The 27,449-nt window shown below is 38.5% G+C and overlaps 2 protein-coding genes across 7 annotated transcripts in view; one reads left to right on the top strand and one right to left on the bottom strand.

The window, feature by feature from the left end:
- Positions 1-18,356, bottom strand: part of RABL3 (RAB, member of RAS oncogene family like 3) — a 44,112-nt gene extending 25,756 nt beyond the window's left edge. For 2 of the 5 annotated variants that reach the window (XM_003935400.4, XM_074404298.1), the window contains exons 1-2: positions 18,139-18,356; positions 13,696-13,787 (exon numbers count right to left, since the gene is read on the bottom strand). In XM_003935400.4, the coding sequence (XP_003935449.1) occupies positions 13,696-13,787; positions 18,139-18,184 (138 nt within the window). In that variant the 5' untranslated portion in view covers positions 18,185-18,356. The other 3 variants (XM_074404295.1, XM_074404296.1, XM_074404297.1) reach the window with 2 other exon arrangements.
- Positions 18,357-18,362: 6 nt separating this feature from the next.
- The window catches only part of GTF2E1 (general transcription factor IIE subunit 1), a 34,886-nt gene continuing 25,799 nt past the window's right edge, over positions 18,363-27,449 (top strand). The window contains exons 1-2 of one of the 2 annotated variants that reach the window (XM_003935399.3): positions 18,363-18,471; positions 23,971-24,429. In XM_003935399.3, the coding sequence (XP_003935448.1) occupies positions 23,982-24,429 (448 nt within the window). In that variant the 5' untranslated portion in view covers positions 18,363-18,471; positions 23,971-23,981. Of the gene's footprint in view, positions 18,472-18,517; positions 19,862-23,970; positions 24,430-27,449 lie in introns of those variants that run through there. The other variant, XM_074404294.1, reaches the window with a different exon arrangement.

The raw sequence follows: 27,449 nt of genomic DNA, 5'->3' as shown, positions 1-27,449 counted from the left end.
TGTGTCCCTAAGGTTAAATCCTCCTTCTGTGCATGAAATCCCATCCCTACTTTCTTGCTCAAAGACGTAATTCCACCAGTTCTCTCCTTTCTCCATTATATCATCAAATTTTCCTTCTCAGCTGGATAATTCTCATCATACAACTCAATTCTCAGCATATAAACATGCCATAAATTTTCTCATCTAAAAAAACCCTTCTCTTGACTTCAAGTCCTCTTCAAGTTACCAAGGCACTTTCCTTTTCCTTTTAACAGCAAAAGTCCTCCAAAGAGTTTTCTGTTCTTAGTGGTAATTCTTTTCTTCACATTCTCTTTTGAACTCATTTCTATCACTAAACTATTCCTTGTCAAGGTCACCAATGACCTTCACATTGCTAATTCCAATGGTCAATGAACAGTTTTCATTTTACTCCCCTATTTGATGCAACTAATCAGTTCTTGTGCCTTGCAATACTTTCTTCACCTAGCTTCCGGGATATCACATTCTTCCAGTTTTTTTCCTATCTCATTGGCTAGTGCTTTTCAGCTTCCATTTGGGTTCTCCATATCTCTCTGATTCTAAATGCTAAAGTGTTTCAAGATTTAGTTCTTCAATCTCTTTTCTTCTCTATCAATACTTGCTCTTGTGGCAATTTCATCTAAAAGGCAATTTTCTTCTTCCAGTTACTTGGGCCAAAAACCTAAGACTGATCCTTGACTCCTTTCATATTGCATTTGTCAACAAGTTCTGTCATTTTAACTTTAAAAATATGTCAAAAATCTGTTCCTTTCTCCCTACCTTCACTATTACCACTCAGGTCAAAGCCTCTATCTCCTTGCCTGAATTGATGTAATGGTCTTCTAACTGATCTCCTTACTAGAGGCATCCCCCGACCTCCCTGTTTGTTTTCCATACAGTAGGTAGAGTATCCTTTTAAAATACAAATTATATCATATGCCCTTTTGCTCAAAACCCTCCAATGACTTTCTCACTCACAGTTATCTCCAAAATCTCTCTTTTTCTCATGTCTAGGCTCTAGAAGCATTTATTGCCTGTACTGTATAACTATTCAGAAACAAATTATGATAGATGGCAAGCAGATTAAAGTATGCTGGTTTATGAATATAGATCAGCATCTTCCAAAAATTAAAAAAAATTTTTTTTAAGAAATATACATGCCAATCTTACTGAATCAGGACCCTTGGGATCAAATATTAGGTATGTGTATTTTGAACAATTCTCCAAATGATTCTGCTGTAATCCCCTCATTAAGAACTGCTGCTTTTATGGAAAGGGACTATTCTGGTATCAGCAAGACTAGATTCTACTCCTTGATTGCCACTGATCATCTCTGGTATCTTGGAGCCTCAGTTTCTTTGACTATAAAATGAAAGAGTTTTAATATGTGATTTCTAAAGTATCTATTGGCTTTTACATAATAATTTTAAAAACAAGGTAGCTCAGTAGTTAAAATAAACGCCTGTCACAAAATGCACTAAAACTCACATACTGTATTCTAATTAATGCTTTACACTTTTACTTATTCACAATTTTTTGTCCAAAGCCAAGTAAAAATTTAAATAAATATGCTACTCTATAAACAGCCACATTGAAATTAACAAGATGATTATCAGACTGACATCAAAGACCATATGATAGAAAATGAGAATAGCACAGTCACAGTAGTTGGGGATCATTTGGGATAACAGAAATTAATTCTGTATACTACAATAGAAGGCATCACTATTTTGTTACATGGCAAAAATATACGTGAGCATGCCAAGTCAGTAATAAAAAAAGTTAAATCAAGCAGAAAAAACATGTTTTAGTAAGATTTCTAAGCAATACAATGAGAAAAAACAGTATGAAGTCTTATAAGGAGTAAGTTATCTATCTGTTACAAAAAAGCTCAGGCACTTCAGTGAAGTTTTCCCGATTCCACCTTTCTTCTGGGCCCAAATCAACCAGAGCAGGTTTGGTACTCCTCCTATTTGCCTCCATAGCATCCTACACACCTCTATCATTTCATTAACCACACTGCCTTATTTATCTACTGATATCATTTCTTCTAGACTCTGAGTGTAAGGGCCGGGACCATATATTATTCATTCTTTAGCCCTAGAAAACAGCATAATATCTAGCATACATTAGATGCCTGCACATGTTTGTTAAATAAATGAATAAATTTAGAATAACTCATCCTCCAGTTTTTTTTTGTTTTGTTTTGTTTTTACCAAATTCCAGTGTTTCTCCAGTACAGTTCTGAGAGCAAAATAAATCAAAACCAATAAGAAGTTTGTTTAAAAAAAAAATACAGATTCCTGGACTATTCTTGAAGCTTCTGGGATGGGGCTCAAAAGTCTGTATTTTTTTGTTTGTTTCATGATTAAGTTTGGCAACCACTGCAGTGCACATCTTTTCTCTAAATTATTTCAAATGTCTAATGTTGCCTTTTCAAAAAGACTGTAACTCCTCTGAGAACAGCCACCATCCAACATAAATTTCTGGGGAGCATACCCTCTTAGTCTTGCATTGTATTAAGCTTGTTAGCCAGCACCTTTCAGGCTATACATACTCCCAATCCAGACCGACTCACTCATCTATTCTCTTCTCTATCACGAATTACCTTTCCTAGTCAAATCTTTTCCTGTTTCCTTTTAAAATCAGAAGATTAGGTATCCTCCTTCCTAACTTAATTAATAGTGGCTAAGTTTAACCCAATTCACATGAAATGAATCCTAAAAACTTCAAATCAGTAGCTTATAGCTTGTAGTTATGATGTTACATCTTCCGCATGTGTGAGTAATTGCCAAGGGAAAGCTTGACATTATAACAAGTATTGCTCTTGACACATTAAGTGGTACTTTGGTGCTATACCAAGAGCCCAACATGATGGGGGGTAATGCCAAACTATAAGAAATGTGTTTTATATTTAAATCAGGTCATCAAGGATGTGATACTTAAAGTCATTATAGACCTTACAGATATACAATAAAGAACTTTCTTAACAGGAAGCAACAGTACAGCTGATCATCAAATGGGAAAAGGAACAATATTCAATGTTGCTGCCACTTTGGACCTTGTCATTTATTCAGCTTTTGACTTTTTCTTGAAAACCGAATCAAGACCTATATACATAAGGTTTTATTTCATTTGAAGAGTTCATTGTTTGTAATTTTTAAAAAGCAAAAACACATTTAGAAAAAAAAATGATACACATCAAGAAAGAACAGCAGATATTGTACATACTAATAAGTTAGTTTGGTTTAGTATTTGTATCTGCAGAATCATTATTAAAGAGGGGAAGGAAGGTAGGAGGTCTTAGGAGGGAGTTGGAAACAAAGACAGAAGGGTGAAAAAGAGCAACTAGCAGAATACACCATGGGAGCAGAAATTAATTTCTCTCATTCACTGCTATACTTTCAGTTCCTTGCACAGTATCTGATACCAAGGAGGTACGCAACGTATGTATTGAAGGAACAAATGAACGAATGAATAGTGTTAAGGTTACTGCTAACTGTCTCTTCCTTTGCAGTTACTGGTCTTTTGCCTTCAGTCAAGCTTATTTTTTTCTATTAAAAGAAAGCCCTTCACTTTCCCTTCCATTCTGTACCCATTTGAAAAAGTGACTTAAACCTCTGTCTCTATTTCCTCTCTGCCAGTCATATCATTTGGTTTCTGCCATAGATATTCCACTGCACTTTTAAAGGTCAGCACAGACTTTATTATCACCATATCCAGTATTGTTTTTCCTCTCTCAGTCCTGATAACTCTACCGTTTCATACTAAAAATCAATCCCTCCTTCAGGAAATTCTCATCTCGCTTTGCTCTTGTAGTTCATTTTGGATATCGTCCTATTTCTCTTATCAGTCTTTCTCTGACTCCTCTTTTCCCATCAACTCTCTCAATATACCCCAAGGTCCTCCCCTCCTATTTCTAAATTTTCTGTTTTAGAAACTGCATCAGCTCTAGTGATTCAGGATTATTTCTATAAAGAGGATTCCAACTCAGAATTGTCTTTTGAGTGTCAGCAACTCATTTCCAGGACAGTTCCAGCTGGCTAGCTCAGATACCTCCTTTCACCAGGTCCGGAACTGAACTTACTGTTGTTTCTTTCTATAATATAGCCCTCTTCTTAGGGACAGTCCATCTAGTCACCTTACTCAAGCTACCCATTCAATCATTAGTGCCTAGGATAATTTTACACTTACTTTCTTGAACTACTGTAACACTTATTTTCTATATCCGTGCTGTCCCATGGAATTTTCTACAGCCATAGAAACGTCCAATACAGGCCAGGTGTGGTGGCTCACACCTGTAATCCTAACACATTGGGAGGCTGAGGCAGGCAGATTACTTGAGGTCATGAGTTTGAGACCAGCCTGGCCAAAATGGCGAAACCATATCTCTACTAAAAATATAAAAATTAGCTGGGCATTGTGGCGCATGCCTGTAGTCCCAGCTACTTGAGAGGCTCAGGCACAAGAATCTCTTGAGTCTGGGAGGCAGAGGTTGCATTGAGCCAAGATTGTGCCACTGCCCTCCAGCCTGGGCAACAGAACAAGACTGTGTCTCAAAAAAACCCAAAAATGTCCAACACAGTAACCATTAGCAATGTGACTACTTAGCAATTAAAATGTGGCTTAACTGAGGAGCTAAATTTTTAATTTTAGTTAATTTAAATTGCCACAAGAGGCTAGTGGCTACTATATTGAACAGTATCAGATTTTTTTTTTCTTAATACTGTTCTGGAATAAGAGGCAGTACAGAGTAGTGATTAGGTGTTGAGAAATGTTAAGTTTATGAATATTGATGAATACTGAGTGTATGTTGTTTGTTAGGAAGAACGATGGCAAGGAAAACCTAGCCAGCCCCCACTTCCCCCACCCAAGTAGAAAACTACTTGGGGCATTCCAAAGTGGCAAGACAATGTATAAATATCAGACACCAGTTAAAGCAATTCTTTGAGATATCTGACCCTGCCCCCGTGGCTCCCTCATGAAGAATATCTTTTAGCTTGCTTGTAATCAGTGGTAAGTGGGCAACAGCTGCCTACTTGGCATATTTTTGTGTTATGAGAAAACAGACCACCACTATTTGTTTGTTAATAATAATCACCTGTTCAGGGAATAATTAAGTGGATCAAAATCTGCTTGGGGCCTTCAGCCTGGAATGCTGTCAGCCCCTAAAGCTCTCAGGCTGCTGGCCCCCTGGGATAGACCCACTTTGCTGTTCTCTCTGGGTGTCTGCCTCTCATTTCCTTCAGCGCCGCCTGACAGGGAGTCTCTCTGGCCAAGCCGGTAATCGGTAATTAGCAGCACAGGTTCTTGAAGCAGACTGTCTGGGTTTGAATCCCAATTCCTAAGTTAATAACAATACGATCATTAACAAGCCATGTGGTACCTCTGTGCTTTAACTGCTTCTATGTAAAATGAATAAGGGCACTAATAGTACCTGCCTCATAGGGTTGTTGTAAGAATTAAATGAATTAGTATGTAAATGGATGCCTAGGCAAAGTAAGCAATAAAAAGTGTCCTAACTCATATGCTTAGTGAGGATAGAGACTATTCCTTTAATTTCTCTCCAGAGTCTGTACATTGTCATGCTGTCCAAAGAGGAATTCAATAAATATTAATTATATGCAATGTGTAAATTAAAATCCCATTAAAGTGAACTAGAAATGACAAATCAATTTCCTTATTTATAATTTGTGAAAAGATTAAATTTGTTGTATTGTTTTCCTAATTAAGAGTAATTAGGCAATTACTCTCATTAGACTTGGGACAACAAAGTTAAAGACAGGAATGAATAAAGAATACAACCAAATAAAACTTTTCTTCCTTTTCTCTTCAGTTCAGTTACTTCTGTACTAAACACTAATTCCAAAATGTTATTAATTACTGAGTACATACATTCCACCCACTAGCTTTACCTGGAACTTAAGATTAAACGATTACATGATCACCACTATTATCTCTATTTTTAGTTGGCTCTTAATAGATGTGTAGTAAAAAAGGCAACTGTTTCTAAGAGTTTTGAAAAGTGTGTATTCATGAATCTACACCAATTCTGGAGATTCCTTCTTACAGGTTTCACTAACACAAAAACTTTAACTGCAATATAAAAGCTGTTATAGGTAACAGTGTTCTCCCAAGTTATTTAGGTAAAGGCTTTTTTAGTTATTCTTTCTGTAGAAAAGAACTATTGACTTTATTCTAACAACAGTCAAAATGATTTACATGTCAATGACAACTTTCCTTTAAAAACACCTTTGCTTATCTTGTCACTCAAGCAATGCATTCTTCTCAAAAATAGAAGACAAGGCCAGGCAAGGTGGCTCACTCCTATAACCCCAGCATGTTGGGAGGCCGAGGCAGGGGAATCAACTGAAGTCAGGAGTACAAGGCCAGCCTGGCCAACATGCTAAAACCCTGTCTCTACTAAAAATACAAAAAAAATTAGCCAGGCTTGGTGGTGGGTGCCTGTAATCCCAGCTACTCAGGAGGCTGAGGCAAGAGAATTGCTTGAACCTGGAAGGCGGAGGTTGCAGTGAGCTGAGATCACGCCATTGTACTCTGGCCTGAGCAACACGAACAAAACTCCATCTCAAAAACAAAAAACAAAAAAACAAAAGAAAGAAGTCAACTAGCTTAAGATACAATGAACAGTAAAGCAAGTCACTTTCAGCCCATGTCCCATTCTTCCACAATAATATAATTCAGATCAGACTGTCGTTAAAGGAATCAATTAGAGCCACACTCTTACCTGTAACCCCAGTCACATAATTCTATGACATTTGTGTTTTGTTTTTTTGAGATGGAGTCTCACTCTGCCGCCCAGGCTGGAGTGCAGCGGCGCGATCTCAGCTTACTGCAGCCTCTGCCTCCCAGGTTCAAGTGATTCTCCTGCCTTGGCCTCCTGAGCAGTTGGGACTACAGGTGCCTGCTACCACACCTGGCTAATTTTTGCATTTGTTTTAGTAGAGACGGGGTTTTGCATGTTGGCCAGGTTAGTCTACAACTCCTGGTCTCAAGTGATCTGCCTGCCTCAGCCTCCCAAAGTGCTGGGATTACAGGCATGACATTTGTCTTTCACTGCTGTAGTTTTTAATCCAGTCTTCTTTTGGGCAGTTTCATGCCTTTCCTAGTGTTCCTTGGAACTAAGCAGAGAGTTCAAAAATCTGTTCTCTACAACAAGTTAACTGCAAGGGAATTCCAAACTTCACTTTCTCCCAAAGCAGAATTTTGTTTCTTTCTTTTTTTTTTTTCTTTTTTTGAGATGGAGTTTCATTCTTGTTGTCTAGGCTGGAATGCAATGGCGTGATCTTGGCTCACTGCAACCTCTAGCAGTGAGGGTTCAAGTGATATTCTTGCCTTAGCCTCCCAAAGTGCTGGGATTACAGGCATATTTGTCTTTGACTGCTGTAGTTTTAGCTCAGTCTCCTTTTGGGTAGTTTTATGCCTTCCCCAGTGTTCCTTGGAACTATGCAGAGTTCAAAAATCTGTAGTCTACCACAAGCTAACTGCAAGAGAATTACAACTTCACTTTCCCCCAAAGCAGAAGTTTCTTTCTTTTTCTTTTTTTGAGATGGAGTTTTACTCTTGTTGCCCAGGCTGCCTCCACCTTCCAGGTTCAAGTGATTCTCCTGCCTTAGCCTCCCAAGTAGCTGGGGATTACAGGTGTGTGCTACCACGCCTGGCTAATTTTTGTATTTTTAGTAGAGATGGGGTTTCACCATGTTGACCAGGCTGGTCTTGAACTCCTGACCTTAGGTGATCCACCCACCGTGGCCTACCAACAGGCTGCAATTATAGGCATGAGACACAGCCCCCAGCCCCAAGGCAGAAGTTTCTAAAGGGAATTACTGATGTTACTTCTAAAACTTGGTCAGTGTCTTGAACCTCATGTTGGCCTGCTTGCTCTCTGGGACTTTGCATAAAAGCATTCCTTGCAGACACAATCAAGTCTCCACTCTCACATACAAGGGACTGCTGAGATAAAGTTTCTTATGGAAACTCTGCCATCAGCTACACTCAAGACATTTATATCCCAGTTATTCTCTTTTACCATTCATATTGAGTCCTTAATTGGTCTCTTACATTCTTTTTTTTTTTTTTTTTTTTTTCCCTGGGACGGAGTTTTGCTCTTGTTACCCAGGCTGGAGTGCAATGGCGCGATCTCGGCTCACCGCAAACTCCGCCTCCTGGGTTCAGGCAATTCTCCTGCCTCAGCCTCCTGAGTAGCTTGGATTACAGGCATATGCTACCATGCCCAGCTACTTTTTTTGTATTTTTAGTAGAGACGGGGTTTCACCATGTTGACCAGGATGGTCTCGATCTCTTGACCTTGTGATCCACCCGCCTCGGCCTCCCAAAGTGCTGGGATTACAGGCTTGAGCCACCGCGCCCGGCCTGGTCTCTTACATTCTTATTCCCAAACTGCTTTTGCTTCCTCTACCCATTATTAAACTCCTAGTTTCCTTCTCCAAATAGTTCCACTTTTCTCCTGGAATCTTACTCCATGGTTACAAAATTCCGTTACACCCTATCTTCAATCTCATTCTATTAACAAATCTCTGCCTCTACCTTGAAAACACAACTTCTCCTTAAGTCCTCTCAGATAGATGCTGTTTACTTTTCAATATTCTAAATACTTTGGAGTTCAGAAAATAGAAAATGCCTTGCTTATTCTCCAAAGCTACTTCTAGTACATTATTCCTCTACCCTTATATTAAAAATCTGTCTTCTTTAGGTGCTCTGAACCATCAGCTATATTCCCCCACTCCTTGTCTTATCGTTAATATGTACTAGCTTCCTATCAGCATCTGATTCTCAGTCTTGTCCCTCTGCTCTATGAGTCGTGTCATTAAATACTTTGATATCCACTTGGCAATTTGATTCCACACCTTACCCAGTATTTCTCAAGGCATTATTAACCTACAACGGAATCATCTCAGATGCTTCTTAAAATGCAGATTCTTGGGTACCATTCATAACTCTGAGTCAGAATATCTGGGGGCAAGGTCCAAGAATCAAATAAAAAGACTAAGACTGTCAGACTGGTCATCAAATCAAAATTTAGCTATATCCTGCTTACAAGAGACACCCCATAAATATAAGGACATAGGAAGCATGAAAGTTGAAATATGCAAATAAGATAAACCACACAAACACTAACTAAAAATAAATTGGTTTTAACTGTTTTAATATCAGACAAGACAGTCTTCAAGGCATAGTGTATTACCAGATATAGGGAGAAACATATTAAAATAAAATGTTAAACATATTAAAATAAAATATCCTTCATGAAGTTCAAACAATCTTAAATTAGTATTCATCTCGTAATACAATCTCAAAGTATATAAATAAAAAATGGACAGAATTAAAAGGAGAAATAGACAAATTCACTGTTACAGCTACAGATTATAATACTTATTCCTTAGCAATTGATGAAAAAACAGAAACAGGCAAAAATAACCCCACCCAATAGAGAAAAATTTTTTAAATGATTAACACATATTTAGAACACTGTACCCAACAATTACATAATACATATTGTTTTCAAGTGCATATGAAATTTTTATCAAAATTGATCATAAAACTGGGCATAGGGCAAATCTCAACAAATTTCAAAGGAAGAAATCACACAGTGTATGTTCTCTAAGCATAATGAAACGTAACTGAAATCAATCATTAAAAGACAATAGACATTGTCACATGTTTGCAAATTAAGAAGCATATTCTAAACAACCCATGAGTCAAAGAAGAAATCGCAATAGAAACTAGACAATAGTTTGAACTGAATAATAATGAACAAAATTTTAGAAATGCAGTTAATGTTATACTTAAACAGAAATTTTAGAGCCTTAGAGCTCTAAAAGGAAGTCTGAAAAAAAATTAAGCAATTACTCATTTCAACAAGTTAGAAAAAAGGCAGTAAATTAAACCCAAAGAAAGTATGGTCATAAAGATAAGAGCAGAAACTAACGAAGCAGAAAAGAAACATACAACAGAGGAGAAAATCAACAAGGCAGAAACTGGTCTTTGTTGGACCTCTGGTAAGACTGATCAAGAAAATAAGAGAAAGTGCACAAATTATCCTACCAGAAATGAAAAAGGAAATATTGTTCAATGATCTTATTTAAAAACAGTAAGAATACAGAAAAAAAAATTTTTTTAGTGTCAATTTATATGAAATGAACAAATTATTTCAAAAATATAAGCCACCAAAATTGACACAAAAAGGAATACAGCTATTTTATTATTTTCTCTAATGTTACTGAAAAACTTCCCATGAAGAAAAACTTAGGTCCAGATGGTTTCACCTGTGAATTCTTTCAAATATCTAAGAAAAAAATAAAACCAACCTTAAACAAAATATTCCAGAGAACAGATACAGAGATTATACTTCCCAACAAGAAAATAAAATGATACATCATTTTTTCCTATGAATTTACATGCAAATGTCTGAGAAAAATATTAGCAAACAAAATATAGTGATATATGAAAGGAGCAGCACAACAAGACCAAGTTAGTTATTACAGGATTACAAGATTGGTTTAACATCTAAAAAATTAATCAACATAATTTATCACAGTAACAGAGTAAGTCAGGAAAATCATGATTATCATGAAAAGACAACTGGTAAAATTCAATACCCATTCATGATACAAACTCTCATTGTAATAGGAATAGAAGGACATTTTTTAAATCTAATCAAATACTGTATGCCTATTAAAAAAATCCTCCAGCGAGCCAGGCGCAGTGGCTCACGCCTGTAATCCCAGCACTTTGGGAGGCTGAGGTGGGCGGATCACCTGAGGTCAGCAGTTTGAGACCAGCCTAGCCAATATGGTGAAACCCCATTGAAAAAAAAAATGAAAAAAGAAAAAAATTCTTCAGCAAACACTTTGCTAAATAGTGTTATACTGAACATTTCCCATGAGATTGGGAATGAAACAAAAATGCTTGCTGGTGCCACTTCTATTCAACACTGTATTGGAGTTTTAGCTAATTCAGTAAGACAAGGGGGAATGAAAACCAAGACAAAGGTGAACAACATGAACAGAATGGGCACTGGGTAGGGATAGAAAAAAGAAGTAAGGCACGAGGAAGGGAAGGGGCAGAAAGTTGGACTAAAGTTCAATTACAACTTCACATTGTAAAGCACTAGACCATAATTTCCCATTATTAAACTTCTCTGATCCTTCTTACAAACCTGTAGACTCAATAAAGCAGATGTTACTGACCTCTATTTTCCAGATGATATAATTATGCCTGAAGAAGGTAAACTGATTAAGGTCACTCAGAAGCGAAGGGCAACTGACTTAGGAGGTGAGGGTTTAAATCTAAGTTTCTTTTCAATACGTCATGCTCTTTCACATAATGGGAGCTAGAAAAATCCAAAAGGAAAATTTGTCCAGAACTTGCTATTGGGTCTCCCAAACCTAAATAAAGTTGCCACTGAATTTAGGAACATGTTGGCTAAAATGACACAAAATAGGTCCGCTTCTACTTCAAACTTACAGAAATACTATACAAATACTCTGAGACAGAGAGAAAGAGAAGAGACAGGAGAGACAGAGAAGACTAGCTCAAGAGAAAGTTAAGAGAAAGAAAGGAATATCCCCAAATGCTAGAAATGAACAAAAAACTTAAAATCAGAGTGAGAAGTGGGAACTGACATAGATTCAGATATAGCTTCAGGGGCTGGTGCCTGGAGTCTTAATGCCCATCCAGGAATAGCAGACCTGTTTTCCAGCTTTAAAGGCAAAAGTATATGTGGGTGAGTGATGAAGACTAGACTGTAGCTGCCTTTTTGAAATCTGGACCTTGATGAGCTGCCCAGTCAGTAAAAAGAGAGAGTTAGAAAAATATTATCCACAGGCTTAGGGAAATGGCAAAAACTTACCGTCAGGAACCTCAGACAGAAGGTAGAGAAAAGATAAATGGTCCACGAAAAATGGAGACTACAGGTCTGTGCTATAATCAGATGCTAGGGAATTTACCTTGTCTAGAGAGCATGGAAACTCTGAGCTAAGAAACTGAAATCCTTAGGGTCCTGTCAATAACAGAAATGAAAAGGGACTGTATAAAGATACTTTCACAATACAGCATACGAGACTTCCATGGGGAGAGGAAAAAAATCCTGTTGGAGATGTGATCATTTTAAAGAATTACAAGCCATATGAGGAGATACAGCAAGGAGCATAGCTACCTCTCCTCCAGAAAAAATAAAATAATCCAAAAGAAACTATAAAGTATGTTAGAAATAATTAAAATAAAAAGCAGACACCATCATGAAGGATCAGGATATTTTGGAAAATTTTTACATTTTAAAAAGAACTAAAAGGAACATTTAGAAATTAAAAATTATAGGTACTTGGAATGAAAAACTGGGTAGATATGTTAAAAAGCAGATTAGACATAATTGAAGAGATTCTTAGTTAACTGGAAGGCAGATATGAGTACATCATTCAGAAGGTAGCAAGGAGAAATATTAAAAGTTATGAAGAACAAAAATCTAATAGAAAGTCAAGAGAAAGGGATAGAGGAAATGAGGGAAGACAGATAGTGGCTTAAAATTCTGAAAAATAAAGACATGAGAACCATGACTACTTCTGAATAGTATGAATAAAAACAAATCTGTACCTAGACATAGGTTAGTAAAGCTACAAAATATCAAAGATTTAGAAAATATATATTTTAAAAGCAACCAAAGAAGAAATTATCTTTTTTTTTTTTTTTTGAGACAGAGTTTCGCTCTTGTTACCCAGGCTGGAATGCAATGGCACGATCTCGGCTCACCGCAACCTCCGCCTCCTGGGTTCAGGCAATTCTCCTGCCTCAGCCTGCTGAGTAGCTGGTATTACAGGCATGCACCACCATGCCCAGCTAATTTTTTGTATTTTTAGTAGAGACAGGGTTTCGCCATGTTGACCAGGATGGTCTCGATCTCTTGACCTCATGATCCAACCTCCTCAGCCTCCCAAAGTGCTGGGATTACAGGTTTGAGTCACCGCACCCGGCCCGAAATTATCATAAAAATGATTAAGAGTCTGATGGAAGATTTCTAATCAGCAGCAATGTAAATGAGAACTATGGAACAAAGTTTCAAAGAACAGAAGGAAAATAGCTATCAAACTAGCCAACTACCATTCCTTCCCTATATGTTTCTTAACTGAAAGGAGAGAGGTGTGCAAGCAGATGAGAGACTTGTCAGAACTAGCTGGCATTAGCAAAGACCAACTGTATCTAGGAAGATATTTAATTTAATGAAAACTATACCAGATTCCCAAACACAAGATGGAACAAATGACTCAGACATGTAGCTCCAGGAGCTTTTGCCTTTACATTATACTTCCAGCTAAAAGTTGGCAGTCTTAATAGCACAAGCTTAAGCAGAATTATTTAAGGAGGATGCTATGTGAACTCTAGATATATGGCACAGTGATTAAAACTGAAGTCTGTGGCATCAGACAACCTGTTCAAATCTTGACTCTACCTTAGTTTCTGCATCTACACATCTCGGTTTTTTAAAAACATGAAAGAAGAGACAAGCAAAGTAAGTGGCATAGTACCTGGCACATAGTATGAATCTGATAAATCCCAGCTATTATTATTAATCTTGAACATAGTACTGTAATTTCATTAAGTAGTTTGAAGCATTTATCTTTAGTATGATTACTGAAAAACTAAAATAGAAAAGACACATACTCTGACATCCACTGAGCAGCCCACAGTCCATGATGGATTTCCCAGCACTTGATTTTGGCATAGAAGATGGACTAATGAAGATTTCCCAACACCTGTAAGAGATACAGGAACTCTAGTCACATAAGAGACAATGTTGAAATCTGTTTTGGAAAGACTAAGACTAAGACTACACAAGAATAATGTTAAGTAAAGCATAGTTGTTAGAATGCCATACCAACAGTATAAGCTTCACTGAATAAAGTGAAGATGGTAGAGGGCAGTGGTTTTCTCAAATTTGGCATCAGAATCACCTGGAGCGTGGGTTAAAACATGGAATTCTGGGCTCCAACCCCTGAATTTCTGATTTAGCAGGTCTGTCTTGGGGCCCAGGATTTCTAACAAGTTCCCAAGTGATACTGACATTGTTCCAGGGGCCTCACTTTGAGAACCATTGGTCTAGGACAATTTCATATTAATAATTCCTTTCCTTTTGAATGATTTAATCAGTTTAGCCTATTTTGGAATTATAGAATCTCAACTGATCTTAGAAGTAATCCCTCTGTCCTGCACACCAATGCTGAGGCCCCCTCCATGGCATCCTGTTAGAGGGTCTCCCAGACTGTGCTTGAATACTGTCGTCAGTGAGAGAGAGTCACCATTTCACAGTTTTAAATTTAGACACTCCAGTACTTCCATATAGTGATTTTTAAAAAGCAGCCAACCACTTAGCCCAGACTTACATTTTAGAAAAAAAGACAATTCTACTCCCTCTTCCACATTATGACCCTTTAAGTGACCATTTGATCTCTTTTAGATTTCTTGGGCTCAGCGAAATCTGGTTATTAATGCTAAAGGTAGCATTCAGAGATTTCTATAAAGAGGAAAGAGACTGAGCTCTTCCTCTACATCCATGTGTGGAGTCACTCACTCATTCATTTAATAGCATTTTGGGGGCTCCATTATAAGTGTGGTTGGTGAATCTTTACAAATCACTAGCTTTATCAAAAATTTAGATCAGCTCTTTGATCATATTGTATATGAATCTATTATGTTTATTTTTTATTATAAAAAGTTATATTTACAATCTAGAAAGTATACACAAATCAGGGCCAGGCATGGTGGCTCACATCTGTACTCTCAGTGCTTTGGGAAGCTGAGGCAGGAGGATCACTTGAGAACAGGAGTTTGTGACCAGCCTGGGCAATGTGGCAAGACCCCATCTCTACAAAAAATAAATTAAAAAAAAATTAGCCAGGGCTTGTGTCCTGGCCTGTGTCTGTAGTCCTAGCTACTCAGCAGGCTGAGACAAGATGATCCCTTGAGCTCAGGAGCTGGAGGTTGCAGTGAGCTATGACTACACCACTGTACTCTAGCGTGGGTGACAGTGAGACCCCATCTCTTAAAAAAAAAAAAAATCACCTTAAGACTACTGTCAACGTGTAGGTTTATTTAATTCCACAAGAACACAACAGTTTTTCTATAAGCAGGTGGTTATTGTGTTTACATACAGCATACTAAAAAACAATAAAACAACATAGGCCTTTGCTTCCATAGCTTGCTCTGTCTGGAATATCTTACCCATCCTCTCCCTTCCCTCCCCTCTCCCATTGGCCTGGTGAATTAATCTTTGAAGACTCGGCATCATTCTATAAAGTATTTTCTGAGGTAGAACTAAGCATAGCATCCACTATCCTCTGGGCCTCCACTGTATCCTGCACATTTTCCTACAGAGCACTTAAAATACATTGTATTACATGTTTGTTTACAGATTTTATTCACTCTATTTAAGTTCCTTGAGGGTTCTCATGCATCTTTTTTATCTTCAGTACTTAGATCAGACCCTTAATTAGTATTTATTGACTAAAAGCTTCCATATAATTCCAGAATATTCATAAACATTTAAAATATTTCCATAGTACTTCAGAGAATAGGCATAAAAATGTACTTAACTGTTCTTCCATTATTAAGTATATAGGGTGTTCTGTAATTTTTGATATGGTACTGAAAAGTTATTTCTGTTTAAACCTTTAAAATTAGAATTATGTCCTTAGTATACCTTCGCAGAAGTAAACTGAGTACTACAAAGGAAACATTTAAAGTTCTTGATATGTATTGACAAATAACTTTCATGGGGGTTACACCACTGGCACCAGTCATACACTTGAGCCTGAAGGTCATCTTGCACCTCAACGACATCATGTAGTTGGCTTTTCATCTTTGTTAAAGATGAAACCCTAAAGAGTAAGAACAGTTGAAGTGCTAGGGAATAATGACTAATTTCATTTCTTTAAAAATTTTGGGAGATTCTATGTTTTCGCCTTTAGAACTGAATTTGATCAAAAAGAATGCACTTGATTTGCTTGGGGGTTGGGGGGAAGGCCCAATATAAATAAATGTCACCTCCAAATATAGATGTTTGATATAGATGTTAGACTAGTGCCTTATCTCTGAAAGGAAAAGAAAACCATATGGTAGTGAGACTTTCAGGGTTCCTTACCAAATTACCAACTATCACTATAGGATACAAAACAAATCTCCGAATGCTTTTTTTTTCTTTGAGACAGGGTCTCACTTTAATCACCCACGCTAGAGTGAAGTCGCATGATCCTAGGTCACCGCAGCCTCAAATCCCTGGGCTCAAGCAATCCTCTCACCTCAGCCTCCTGAGTAGCTGGGACTACAGGTATGCACCACCATGCCCCGCTAACTTTCTGTATTGTTTTTGGTAGAGACAGGGTCTTGCCATGTTGCCCAGGCTGGTCTCGAACTCCTGAGCTCAAGCAATCCACCCACCTGAACCTCCCAAAGTGCTGGGATTACAGGCAAGACCTACCTTGCCCGGCTAAGTCATTTCTTTGTAGCAGCTAATCCTACCCCTGTTATATAATGCATTAATTCCACAGTTATAACCCCAGAACCTAATACAGTGCCTGTTGGAAAGAAAATAAATTGACTAGTTGCAGCAGTCTGTAATGTGAAGAGATTGTTAGATACAATAGAAAATGGAATTACAGAGGACAGAAAACACCCACTTCACACATCATGAAGAAGTCTGTTAGTTCTGGATTCCAGTCTTAAATTCTACTTGGTAATACTCTTGCCAAGTACCTTTAGGCCACCATTACTTTTTTGATTTGTAAAACTGAGTGATTTTATTAAATTAACTTCGGCACCACTTCAAGCTACCTGACAAAGAAATGAAGTTGACATAAATTGTGATTATGTTCATAAGAATTTCAAAAGGCAACTTTCTGAGGGGAATATTAAATAATTCTCTCTGTAAAATATTTAATAATGTAAATAATATTCAGGGCAATGTGAAAACATCCTTAATATATCTTTGTCTGCCACAATTTTATTTAGTTTCTGTAAGGGCAGTTTTTAGGCCTCTCCACCTCCAAGCATCTAGCACAATGTCTTTGCTCACAACACATGCTCTTAGGCCAACTCCAGAACAGCACATCCATAAAATGCAAACTTAGCATTTATTGAAGTTCCTACAGAGAGTTGAATTATGGAGGAAAAGATAAGGGCAGTGAGGTGGGAGCTGGAAATGCGGACGTCAGTGTCGGCTGTAGTTCAGATGTCCCAAGTGTCAAAAGAATTTTTTTTACATCCATTGAGATTAAAAAATAAAAAAGAGAGTCCCTTAGTAACCAGTAAATGGTTACTTTTGGACTCATAAAAAATAAAAATAAAAAAAAAAAGAATTTTAACTCTAGGATTAAACTGGGCTCAGCATTAAATCCTTGCTGCTTCAGAATAAAATTCTTACTTTAATTTCTCTAGTAATAGGTTTTCAATGAAGACCAAACAAGAACAAGGAAATAAAAAGCTCAGTTAACAATAAAACAGGGCCATTAACCAGTATTTCATTGCATAATTATAGCTTAGCTTCTAAGTACCTGGACTCTGCCTTCAAAAGGATTCTGTCGTTTACATCTCTCTGCCTCACTACTCTCATCTGTAAAACGGGATAATAGGACTAACCTCAGAATTAAATGAGTTAGCGTATGCCAAGGGCTTGCCAGTGCACGTTTCTCAATGAACGTTTGACTTCCTTGAACAAAAATCTCTTGAAGGCACGGTACTACTAACTGTAGCCTTAACACAGAACCCGATGCAATAAACAACGCCTGCCTTTTTTTTTTTTTCTTTTTTTTTTTTTTTTTTTTTTTTTAAATAAAAGAATTGACAATACACTCTAGGCTAGTGTCGCCTGGAAAACTGACGTGGAAAGCCGCGAAGGCAGAAGGCCCGGGCTCCGCGACCCGCTCCGCGCGCCGCCGCCGCCGCCGCGTCGTCACAAGGAGCAAAGTCCTCTGGGAAGTGTAGTCTTCAGGCCTTGGGAGGGACTTCAGACCCGGGCCGAAGAGCCCGGAAGTTGAGGGAAAAAAGTTAAGGGGAGGGTTATTGGATAAGTCAAAAGTGTCTGGAGCCCCAGACATGAGTTTAGCCGCTCACCTGAGTCTCCCAACACCAGTACCTTCACTCGATCCAGAGAGGCCATCTTGCCACTGCCTTCTCTAGGTTAACGCCTGTTCCGGGATTGTAAACCAATCAGAGTTGGGCATGGAGGACAGAACCTTCAATTTCATTGGCCACTCTGAGCGTGACTCGCCTGATCGAAGGCTTCACTGAGCTGATTGGCTGGTGCGGTGAAAGGTATCGGGGTGTTTTCCAAAGCTGGTCGCAGAAAAGATGCGTTTTCTTTGTCGCACAAGGGCGTGGCTCATTTAAGCCGGTAGTTGAAGCTCTGAGGGCAGCTGTAGTGGGAGTGTTCGAGGATTCGCTTTGGTAAACCTTGTTCCCTGTTCCTTTTTCGGAGTTACCTGGCCGGGCATTGCATTTTATGATTTCTCCTTCCTTTCATACCCTCTTAACTATCCTCCCCTAATAAGTTACCCTCTTGCCTTGGTCCTCTAAAGAACCATTGACCCCGGAGCGGCCCGTGTGCGACCTCGGGTAGGGCGGGCTTGGCTGCCCCGAGTTTGGCCGTGGACCCACTGGGAGAGTCTGAGGGAGTTTGCGGTCTTGGGGTCTCACAGTCTCGCACTGGGGAAGCGTGCACATCACCGAACGCGTCTCATGGAGGGCAGTTGGATCCTAAGGTTTCGCGGTAGTCTGCCGCTGTGTGTGTGAAGGCGTGCAAAGTGCCATGAAATACAGTAACAGAAAACCGCAGTTAGATGTGTAGAATCAAAGTTGTTCTAGAACTGGAGTAGTGGTATACGGAAGTAATCTAACTGTACTCTCCGCATCCACTCTTTTCTCGTTTTGTTCTCCACTCTGCAGTCAGCACAGTCTTTTAACATCGGGAATTTGATCCACTCACCTCCCGCGTAAAACTATTTTAAATTTAAGAAGAGAGTGTCCAATAAATAGCCTGTCCGATTCTGCCGTGGAAGCAAGAGTGTGGAGGAAGTGAAGTGGGGGGAAGCTGGCAAAATGAGCCGTGTTGGAACAACACGTGCCTAGGAGACATATGGAATGTTTTATGGAAGGACTTGTCTGGCTATGCTAGAGGCTGGAAATTAATTGGTGAGCAAGATAAAGTATGGTCTTAGGTATAGAGACGGAGAAAATTCAAAAAGGGGAAAGAGCCATGGAACATGTGAAAGGGGATGCTTGTATGCTACTATGGGGATGTTTGTATGCTGCTATGGGGAGTCTTCTGCCTCTACGAGGAAATTTTTTTTGAGACTTGAAGGATGATTAAGAGAAGGGGGTTTGGGCTTAGCTGTAGGGGCAGAAGGAACAGCATGTGCAAAGGCCTGGGAGTAAGGAAAGCACATGTGGCTTATGGAATTGAGAATATGCTAGTGTGGCTGGATATGAGCCTGACAGGGTAGACAGAGGGCAGAGGGTGCATTCTTTTCAACTTTGTTTCTCTAGCTCCGTGCCTGGTGCACAGTAGTCCTTAAATATTTATATGATTAAAATAGACGAGGGTCTGGACTGGGATAGGGACGCGAGGCTGGGAGATGACTCATGGGCTATGAAGATAAAAGGAAGAAACAAAGGTCCTGGGTGGTCCCACACTCACAAGTCTCCAGAGACCAGCCAAACTCCTTCCCTAATAATGCCAGCTGCTCTTTGGCTTCAGCTTATTGTTTCCATGTGGGAACATGGGTTTTCTTTTTCCTCAGATATTTCCGATTTTTCAAGAGGAGCTGGAAGTTGAAATGTATGTGAACTCTTACAATATTTTAATGTTGACAGCTAATTCAGAAAATGTTTGAAACATTCTTTGGATGAAACAATGCGTGGGGGCTGCCAGTTTGAGAACTCTTACCTAAGACATCTAGAGATTGAGTAAGGAGATTCAGCGTGAGTGGGAGGTGGTGGAGGAGAGAAAGCAGTGGTCAGGAAGGAGGATTTTAGAATGCGGAGATTTTGAACAAGGTGGCACAGCTTGATTTCATTCCTGAGCTCTAGTTTTCATTTGTTCTGCTACCTGCTGGGTATATTCAGAGGAATATCCTATGGTATTTCCTCAGAGACACTTCTAAAAGTGATTTCCTCATTTCTTCCAAATCTGCTCCTCGTCAGGTGTCACCTATTACTCATGCCAGTACTTTTCCCGTCCTAGGTACGCTGGCTCAAAACAGAGCTATTTAAAATGTTTCCTACTCTCGTACTCTGTATGCAATATATTTTGTTGGGTCCTTTTTTTTTTTTTTTTTTTTTTTTTTCTGTAATAAGTCATTCATTCTGTTTTCTTCTTGCAATTTTTTGCCTTCTTCCTTAGTTTAGGTTTTCTTGCTATACCCCCAATACTTCCACAGTGCCTCCACCTTCACTCACTTGAGTCAATTCCTCATGCTACTATAGGAGCCACTTTTCTAAATAGGGGATTTATTACAAATGCCAACACTTCATTGAACTCTTATGCCAGCCCTAATGGTAGAAATGGTAGAACACTTTGCATTAATTATCTCACTGAGTTCATACATTAACTGTATGAACAGGGCACCATTAATCACCTTTTTTTTTTTTTTTTTTTTTTTGAGGGTCATGCCCTGTCACCTAGGCTGGAGTGCAGTGGCAAAATTATGGGTCACTGTAGCCTTGACCTCCTGGCTCAGTTGATCTACCTCAGCTGGTACTACAGGTGCATGTCATCATACCCATCTAAGTTTTAAAATTTTTGTAAACATGGGGTCTTATTATGTTGCCTAGACTGGTGTCGAACTTCTGGGCTCAAACAGTCCTCCCACCTTAGCCTCCCAAGGTGTGTAGTTACAGGCATTAACCACTGCACCTGACCTACTCACTTTTTATATATGAAGAAACTGAGTCTGAGAATTTTCTGGGATGGGGGGGGGTGCTAAGAAATGCTGGAACTAGGATTTAAACCCTAAAACTGTTGAATTGTAAAATCCTTGACTCACTCCCTTTAGTCCTCACGGCTTCCTAGGGTGTTTTAGGCAAAGGAAACAGGCTGAGCATTAAGTGGCACAGGGACCTCTCCATGCAGGATGGGCATTGGCAGGATATATAGTAAGCACTTTTGCATAGTAGAGTCACCTAAAGAGCTTTAAGAAATTGTGTGATGCCTAATCTGGCCTTCCAGGTCACCTGAGACAAAATCTTTGGGAATAGGGCCCAGGGTCAGTATTCTTAAAATATTCCCTAGATGATTCTGCCTTACAACCAGGCTTGAGAGTTTAATCTGGGGCATGGCATATATGGAGCAGGTAAGGAGTATACAATAGTAGGAAATAATCCTGTAAACCGGTTATGTTGACATTTTTCTGCCATTCTTTGTTGAGTGTTTCTGAAGCCATATGTTGTGTTCTGACAACTGTTGAAGATGTAAAACAATAAAAAGCCAAAACTGGGTTCAAGTACAATGTATAGATCAAACTGAAAAGGAGAGAAAGTGTGTCCAGTAGTAAGCTGTGGTACTACTTTGGTGTTGAGCCCAGGCACTTGCCAGGCATCCTTAAGCCCTGGGGTAACAGGAAGTGCTCTGGGTTCACAGATTTGGATCTAGGTGCTACTTTGCTGTATCTTATTGAATATAGTCATACCTGAGTATTCATAGCCTAAAGTACATATTTTCTTTTGACTGACTTTTATTTTTTCTATATTGCAAGAAGGGCCTTATATTTTCCTCCCAAAATATGTGCATAGATTGGTTATAGATTGGTGTGTAGAGTTTCCTTATAGTGTGGTACTGTGGATATCAAAATATTTCTTATAAAAAGGATATTAAATCTGTTAGGGTTGATAACCACTGATTTCAAATAAAAGGGTCAGTTGAAACTAGTATTAACAACAGAATATAATTCCCCATTGAAATAGTTCAATGGGATGTCTCTGCTAAAAATTATCCTGTGGAGCCCGGCCAAGATGGTGAAACCCTGTCTCTACTAAAAATTCCAAAATTAGATGGGTGTGGTGTTGCATGCCTGTAGTCCCAGCTACCCGGGAGGCTGTGGCAGGAGGATCACTTGAACCGATGAGGCAGAGGTTGCAGTGAGCCAAGCTTGCACCACTGCACTCCAGCCTAGGTGAGAGAGTGAGACCCTGTCTCAAAAAAAAAATTAAAAAAAATTATCCTGTGGGCTGGCTATGGCGACTCACACTTGTAATCCCAGCACTTTAGGAAGCCCCAAGATGGGTGGATCCCTTGAGCCCAGAAGTTCAAGACCAACCTGGGTAAAACAGTGAAACCCTGTCTCTACAAAAAATACAAAAATTAGTCAGTCATGGTGGTATGCACCCCAGCCTACTGGGGAAGCTGAGATGGGAGGATTGCTTGAGCCCAGGAGGTTGAGACTGCATTGAGCTGAGTCACACCACTGAACTCTAGCTTGGGCAACATAGCGAGACCCTGTCTCTATTAAAAGAAATAAAAAAAAAATTCCCTGTGGACTAGCAAAATTTAACTTGATTTAATCTGTGTGGATAGCCTAGCCATTTTTAGTTTGGAACATATTAAGTTGTTATGGAAGCTGTCCTTCCTAAGCACTTTAATTATTCTTATTAATGACAACAACTCCACTGAGGTAGTTGATACCGTCCTTATTTCTCAGAGAGTAAAGTGTGGCTTGAAATTGTTTAAGGGATTTGCTCAGGACTACAGAGTTACCAAAACACAGGCTGTCTACTCTAAAATTCAAAGTCCAGGTTCTTTTAGTAAACCACATGCCAATATGGGCTTTGAAAAGACAGCTTTCTGGGCCACGGCATGGAAATGAGATACATTTATTTTCTGCTTTGTCAAGGGATCCAGTATTTAAGAATATTTTGGGCTGCTCTCCCTCACTCATTGTCTATCTTTTTAAGGACTGCATGGTCCTTACTTGATTATCACATTTAGTTTTTCAAGGTTGGTAAAACTATCTTGGACCTAAGTATTTATTTTTTTTTTTTTTCAGTTTTGCCACAGTTAGTGATTTTGTCAAGCATCCCATGTGGCGATTACTTATGTGTTTATTGGTTTGTTGTGATTTTATTGTTAAAGCCTGACTATGTAAAACATCCTAGAATCTTGGTAGAAAAATTTTACTCAAGAAAGGAAACACTTTTAGGAAATGCTAACTGCTAGGTTTCTCAGGGTTTCCAGCATTCCCAAAGAATAGTGAGCGTTTCATGTAGTTTTGCGTTTCTTTTCTGAAATAAAATAGATTTGACATATATCGTTTCATAAATAATGTTACTTTTTTTTTTTTTTTTTTGAGATGGAGTTTCACCCTTGTTACCCAGGCTGGAGTGCAATGGCACGATCTCGGCTCACTGCTACCTCCGCCTCCTGGGTTCAGGCAATTCTTCTGCCTCAGCCTCCTGAGTAGCTGGGATTACAGGCACGTGCCACCATGCCCAGCTAATTTTTTGTATTTTTAGTAGAGACAGGGTTTCACCATGTTGACCAGGATGGTCTAGATCCCTTGACCATGTGATCCACCCGCCTCGGCCTCCCAAAGTGCTGGGATTACAGGCTTGAGCCACCGCGCCTGGCCCAAATAATGTTACTTTTTAATCAAATACACTGTAGATCATAACACACTTGTAGTGTGGTACTGTGGATCTCAAAATAAAAAGTAGCCATTTTAGAAATATGTAAAGCTTTTTGGGTGTAATCTTTTGTGTACTCTAAAGAAAAATCTTGTTCTGCTCTGTTAAATGCTTAGGTATTAGAAATCTTTTTAAACTCTTTGAGTACTTCTCTGGCACTCCAAGAATAGTGGTAGCTATAAGCTACCAGTAACATGTTGATTATTCTAGATTTAAAAGGATTACCATGTTCTTATGTCTGGCTAATTTTCTCTTTTTTTCTGAATTCAGTATTGCCAAAGATGGCAGACCCAGATGTCCTCACTGAAGTTCCAGCAGCACTGAAGAGGTTAGCCAAGTACGTGATCCGGGGATTTTATGGCATTGAGCATGCCTTGGCCTTGGACATCTTGATCAGGAACCCCTGTGTGAAAGAGGAGGATATGCTGGAGCTGCTGAAGTTTGATCGGAAGCAACTTCGATCAGTTTTGAATAATTTAAAGGGAGACAAGTTTATCAAATGCAGAATGAGGGTAGAGACTGCTGCAGATGGGAAAACCACTCGCCATAACTACTACTTTATCAATTATCGTACTCTTGTTAATGTGGTAAAATACAAATTGGACCACATGAGAAGGAGGATTGAGACCGATGAGAGAGATTCTACCAACCGGGCTTCCTTCAAATGTCCTGTCTGTAGCAGTACTTTCACAGACTTAGAAGCTAATCAGCTCTTTGATCCTATGACAGGTGAGGTTTGTCCAGTTTGTGAATCTTTAAGTAAAATAAAATGTGTACTACCCTTTTTCTTAAATTGACTCATCGATTTTTTAAACCATCATATGCATTATAAAAGTGAATGGATAGGTGTAAGTCACATCATATAGTCTTACTGTCCTGTCTGGCTGTCATACTACTTTGAGAAGCCTTTGCAAAGCCTTTCTCCCTCACAAGGGAGTGTACTCGTCCATGGGGTTTTCTCACTCATGGCCCTCCTGCCTCTGCCCACTTCCCCTTATTCACAACTGCAGCCTAATCTGAAGGGTTGATTTCTCTACCACTTTGAGGCTATTCTGATTTTATTTGTGACCTCTAGACAGTTGCAATTCAGTGTATTTAAATTCTTTGTTAGTGGAAGAAGAAAGTGTTACCAGGAGTATATAGCTAGGATGTCTAATCTGGATTTGGGGAAGGCCTGTGAAAGAAGTTAACAGCCAAGACTTAAAGGATAGTAAGTTAGCCTGATGGAATAAGAGGGAGTTCTTTCCAAGATAAGACATTTAGTGTCCTTTAGCTACACATTATTATTGGAAGAAAATTGTCGACAAGATATGTAATTGGCCTGATTTGGTTGAATAGTTTTAAGGATTTTTCTAAACACAATTTAGAAAACATGCATTTTCTGAAAATACAATATGTCTAGCATAAATTCAAACTTTATAGTTTTGAGTTATCTAGTTATTTTATGTTGTTTTTTTTGTGTTTGCTAAATGTGTGTTTTGCTAAATACCCAATGGATCAATTTTGTCTTATTTTCTATAGAAGGACTCAGTGCTATTAAAAATAAAAATCTATAGAAGGACTCAATGCTATTAAATTAGATTAAGTCCCTTTGTTATAGTTGAATTCAGGAGTATAGGCTACTTTTTAGTTCATAGATGTGCCTTTTCAAAAACTTCATCTGAAAGTTTAAACTTTCACCCACGAAACATTTTGTTGTACAATATTACAGATTTCTATGTATGTTTTATTTTCTAATTTTTATGTTATATACGGTACATTTTAAATAATTTAAAAATTTTTAAGATTATTGACAAAAGAGAGACAGTCTATATAACCTTTTTTAAATTTTATTTTACTGTGAGGCAATGACTTTGGATGAAAACTAAAGAATTCGCAATTATATTAAACATTTAATTTGTTTGAGCCAGCCTTTTACCTTGAAAGGGCTCCACAAGGAGAGATCTTGATTATAAGAAAATCTTAACCATCCTGGGTACAAAAATTGCTTGAGTGCTGTAGAGCAAGATTGTAGAATATATCTGGAGCTCTTTGAAGTAGACTAGAAAAGTCTCATGATTCTTGCCATTTACTCTAACAGATTTCTTAAGGGAGCTCTGGGTTTGGTTTTGTGATTCTCTACAGATGTTGGTTTTAACCGTGGTCCTGTCTTCATCACTCTTGACCACAGTGGATGGTGTTATCCAGTCCCTCAGAGTAATCCAAAATAATGTGCTTCTACTACATTTATTTGTCATTTGAGTCATATTTAATGTAATGAAACTTTCTAAAAGGAGATGATTCCACTACTCTATCAGTATTTAGGAGATTGATCATGATACTCATTGAATTTTATCTACAGTCTGAATGAAACTGGTTGACTCAATAGATGGCCTGTGGAAGAGATAGCCTAACATTCCAGTATAGTCAAGGTGACTTGACTCAAGGAGTTAGGGTAGAGGGCATGAAAATATTTTATGAAATAAAGCTAAAGCTGAAACAATTGTATTGTAGCCAGTCTGAACAAAGACTGTATTTTTAATGTGAGGGCTATGGTCAGCATGAAGATGAAAAGAAGGGGTGCCTAAAAGCAAGAATAAGTCACTTAATCTTGGTATCACTTAGGGGAGGGTGCCCTGATAAGCCAACACTAATGCTTGACTTAATTGGCAGTTGTGTCTTACAGTGAAGCCTGAGGTATCAAGATTAAAAATTTGTAATCATATGGACCTTCATTCTGAGAACATACTTGACTTTTTATTGTAATTTGGCTTTTTATTTAGATGTTCCTTTAAAGAGAAAACGTGCTGATTAAGTGATACTAGGCCCCAGTTGCTTGCCAGTTCTGATGTTTTGGGTTTTGCCTTTTTTTTTTTTTTTTTAAGCTATTAATACTCAAGACCTGTCTTTGGGCTATGCATTCCTTTTAGAAATCTTTGTGTTTTTCTCTATTATTTTCTCTTTTGCTTCTTTATTCTTCTCCCTCCTCTTCTCCACTCTCACCCCATTATGAAAAAGATGAGCAATAAAAATTTGGCGTGTGCAGGGAACTTTTTCTGCTTTGATATTAATGCTTTGTCTAAATTGGTAGATTGCAGTTTTCTTTCTAAGCCCAGTCCTTTACAAACCTATCCAGTTTCCTGGTTGCTAGAAGAGATTGATAATATTTCTGATCAAGTGATGGAAGTGTTTAATGACCTTCTACCTGTATTTCTTTTCAGTAGTTCTTAGATTGAATTGTGGTGTACATGAGAAATTAGGGGATATTCAGGATTGAAGGATTTGAATATTGGATTTGAAGCCTGCTAGACTTTACTGTTTCTCTGACAAACAGTGCTTAACTCAAGTGTATGGGCAGCTTTCTGCCACAGGACAAAGGGTGGTAATTCCTAGATGAGCTCCTGAGGACCACCTGCAAGTTCTGGACCCAGGAAACAGGCTAGCAAGGATTGTTTACCATTGTTAATTCACACATTAAGCCATCGATCTTCCTACTTTAGTTTGTCACTTTTCCATACTCCATCTCTACTTTTCCTAAAGATTGTAAATTTTCTCCATGCTTTCCATTTAAATTTGCTTTTGGAGTTTCTGGGTTGAACTCTCTTCAGATGTATAGATACATTATTTATTAAAATAACCTAGCCTTTGCACGCTAGTCCCTCAGAAGCTTAATCATTAAGGTAAAACCAGCTGTTTTAAGTTTCTGAATTATGGGTGAGGGGTTATGTAATCAAAACATGACATGAACTCCCTCAGTGAATCAGCAAAAT

Source organism: Saimiri boliviensis, chromosome 8, assembly GCF_048565385.1.
Source record: "Saimiri boliviensis isolate mSaiBol1 chromosome 8, mSaiBol1.pri, whole genome shotgun sequence".
NCBI classification, from domain to species: domain Eukaryota; kingdom Metazoa; phylum Chordata; class Mammalia; order Primates; family Cebidae; genus Saimiri; species Saimiri boliviensis.
This window is presented reverse-complemented; position numbering and strand designations above follow the sequence as displayed.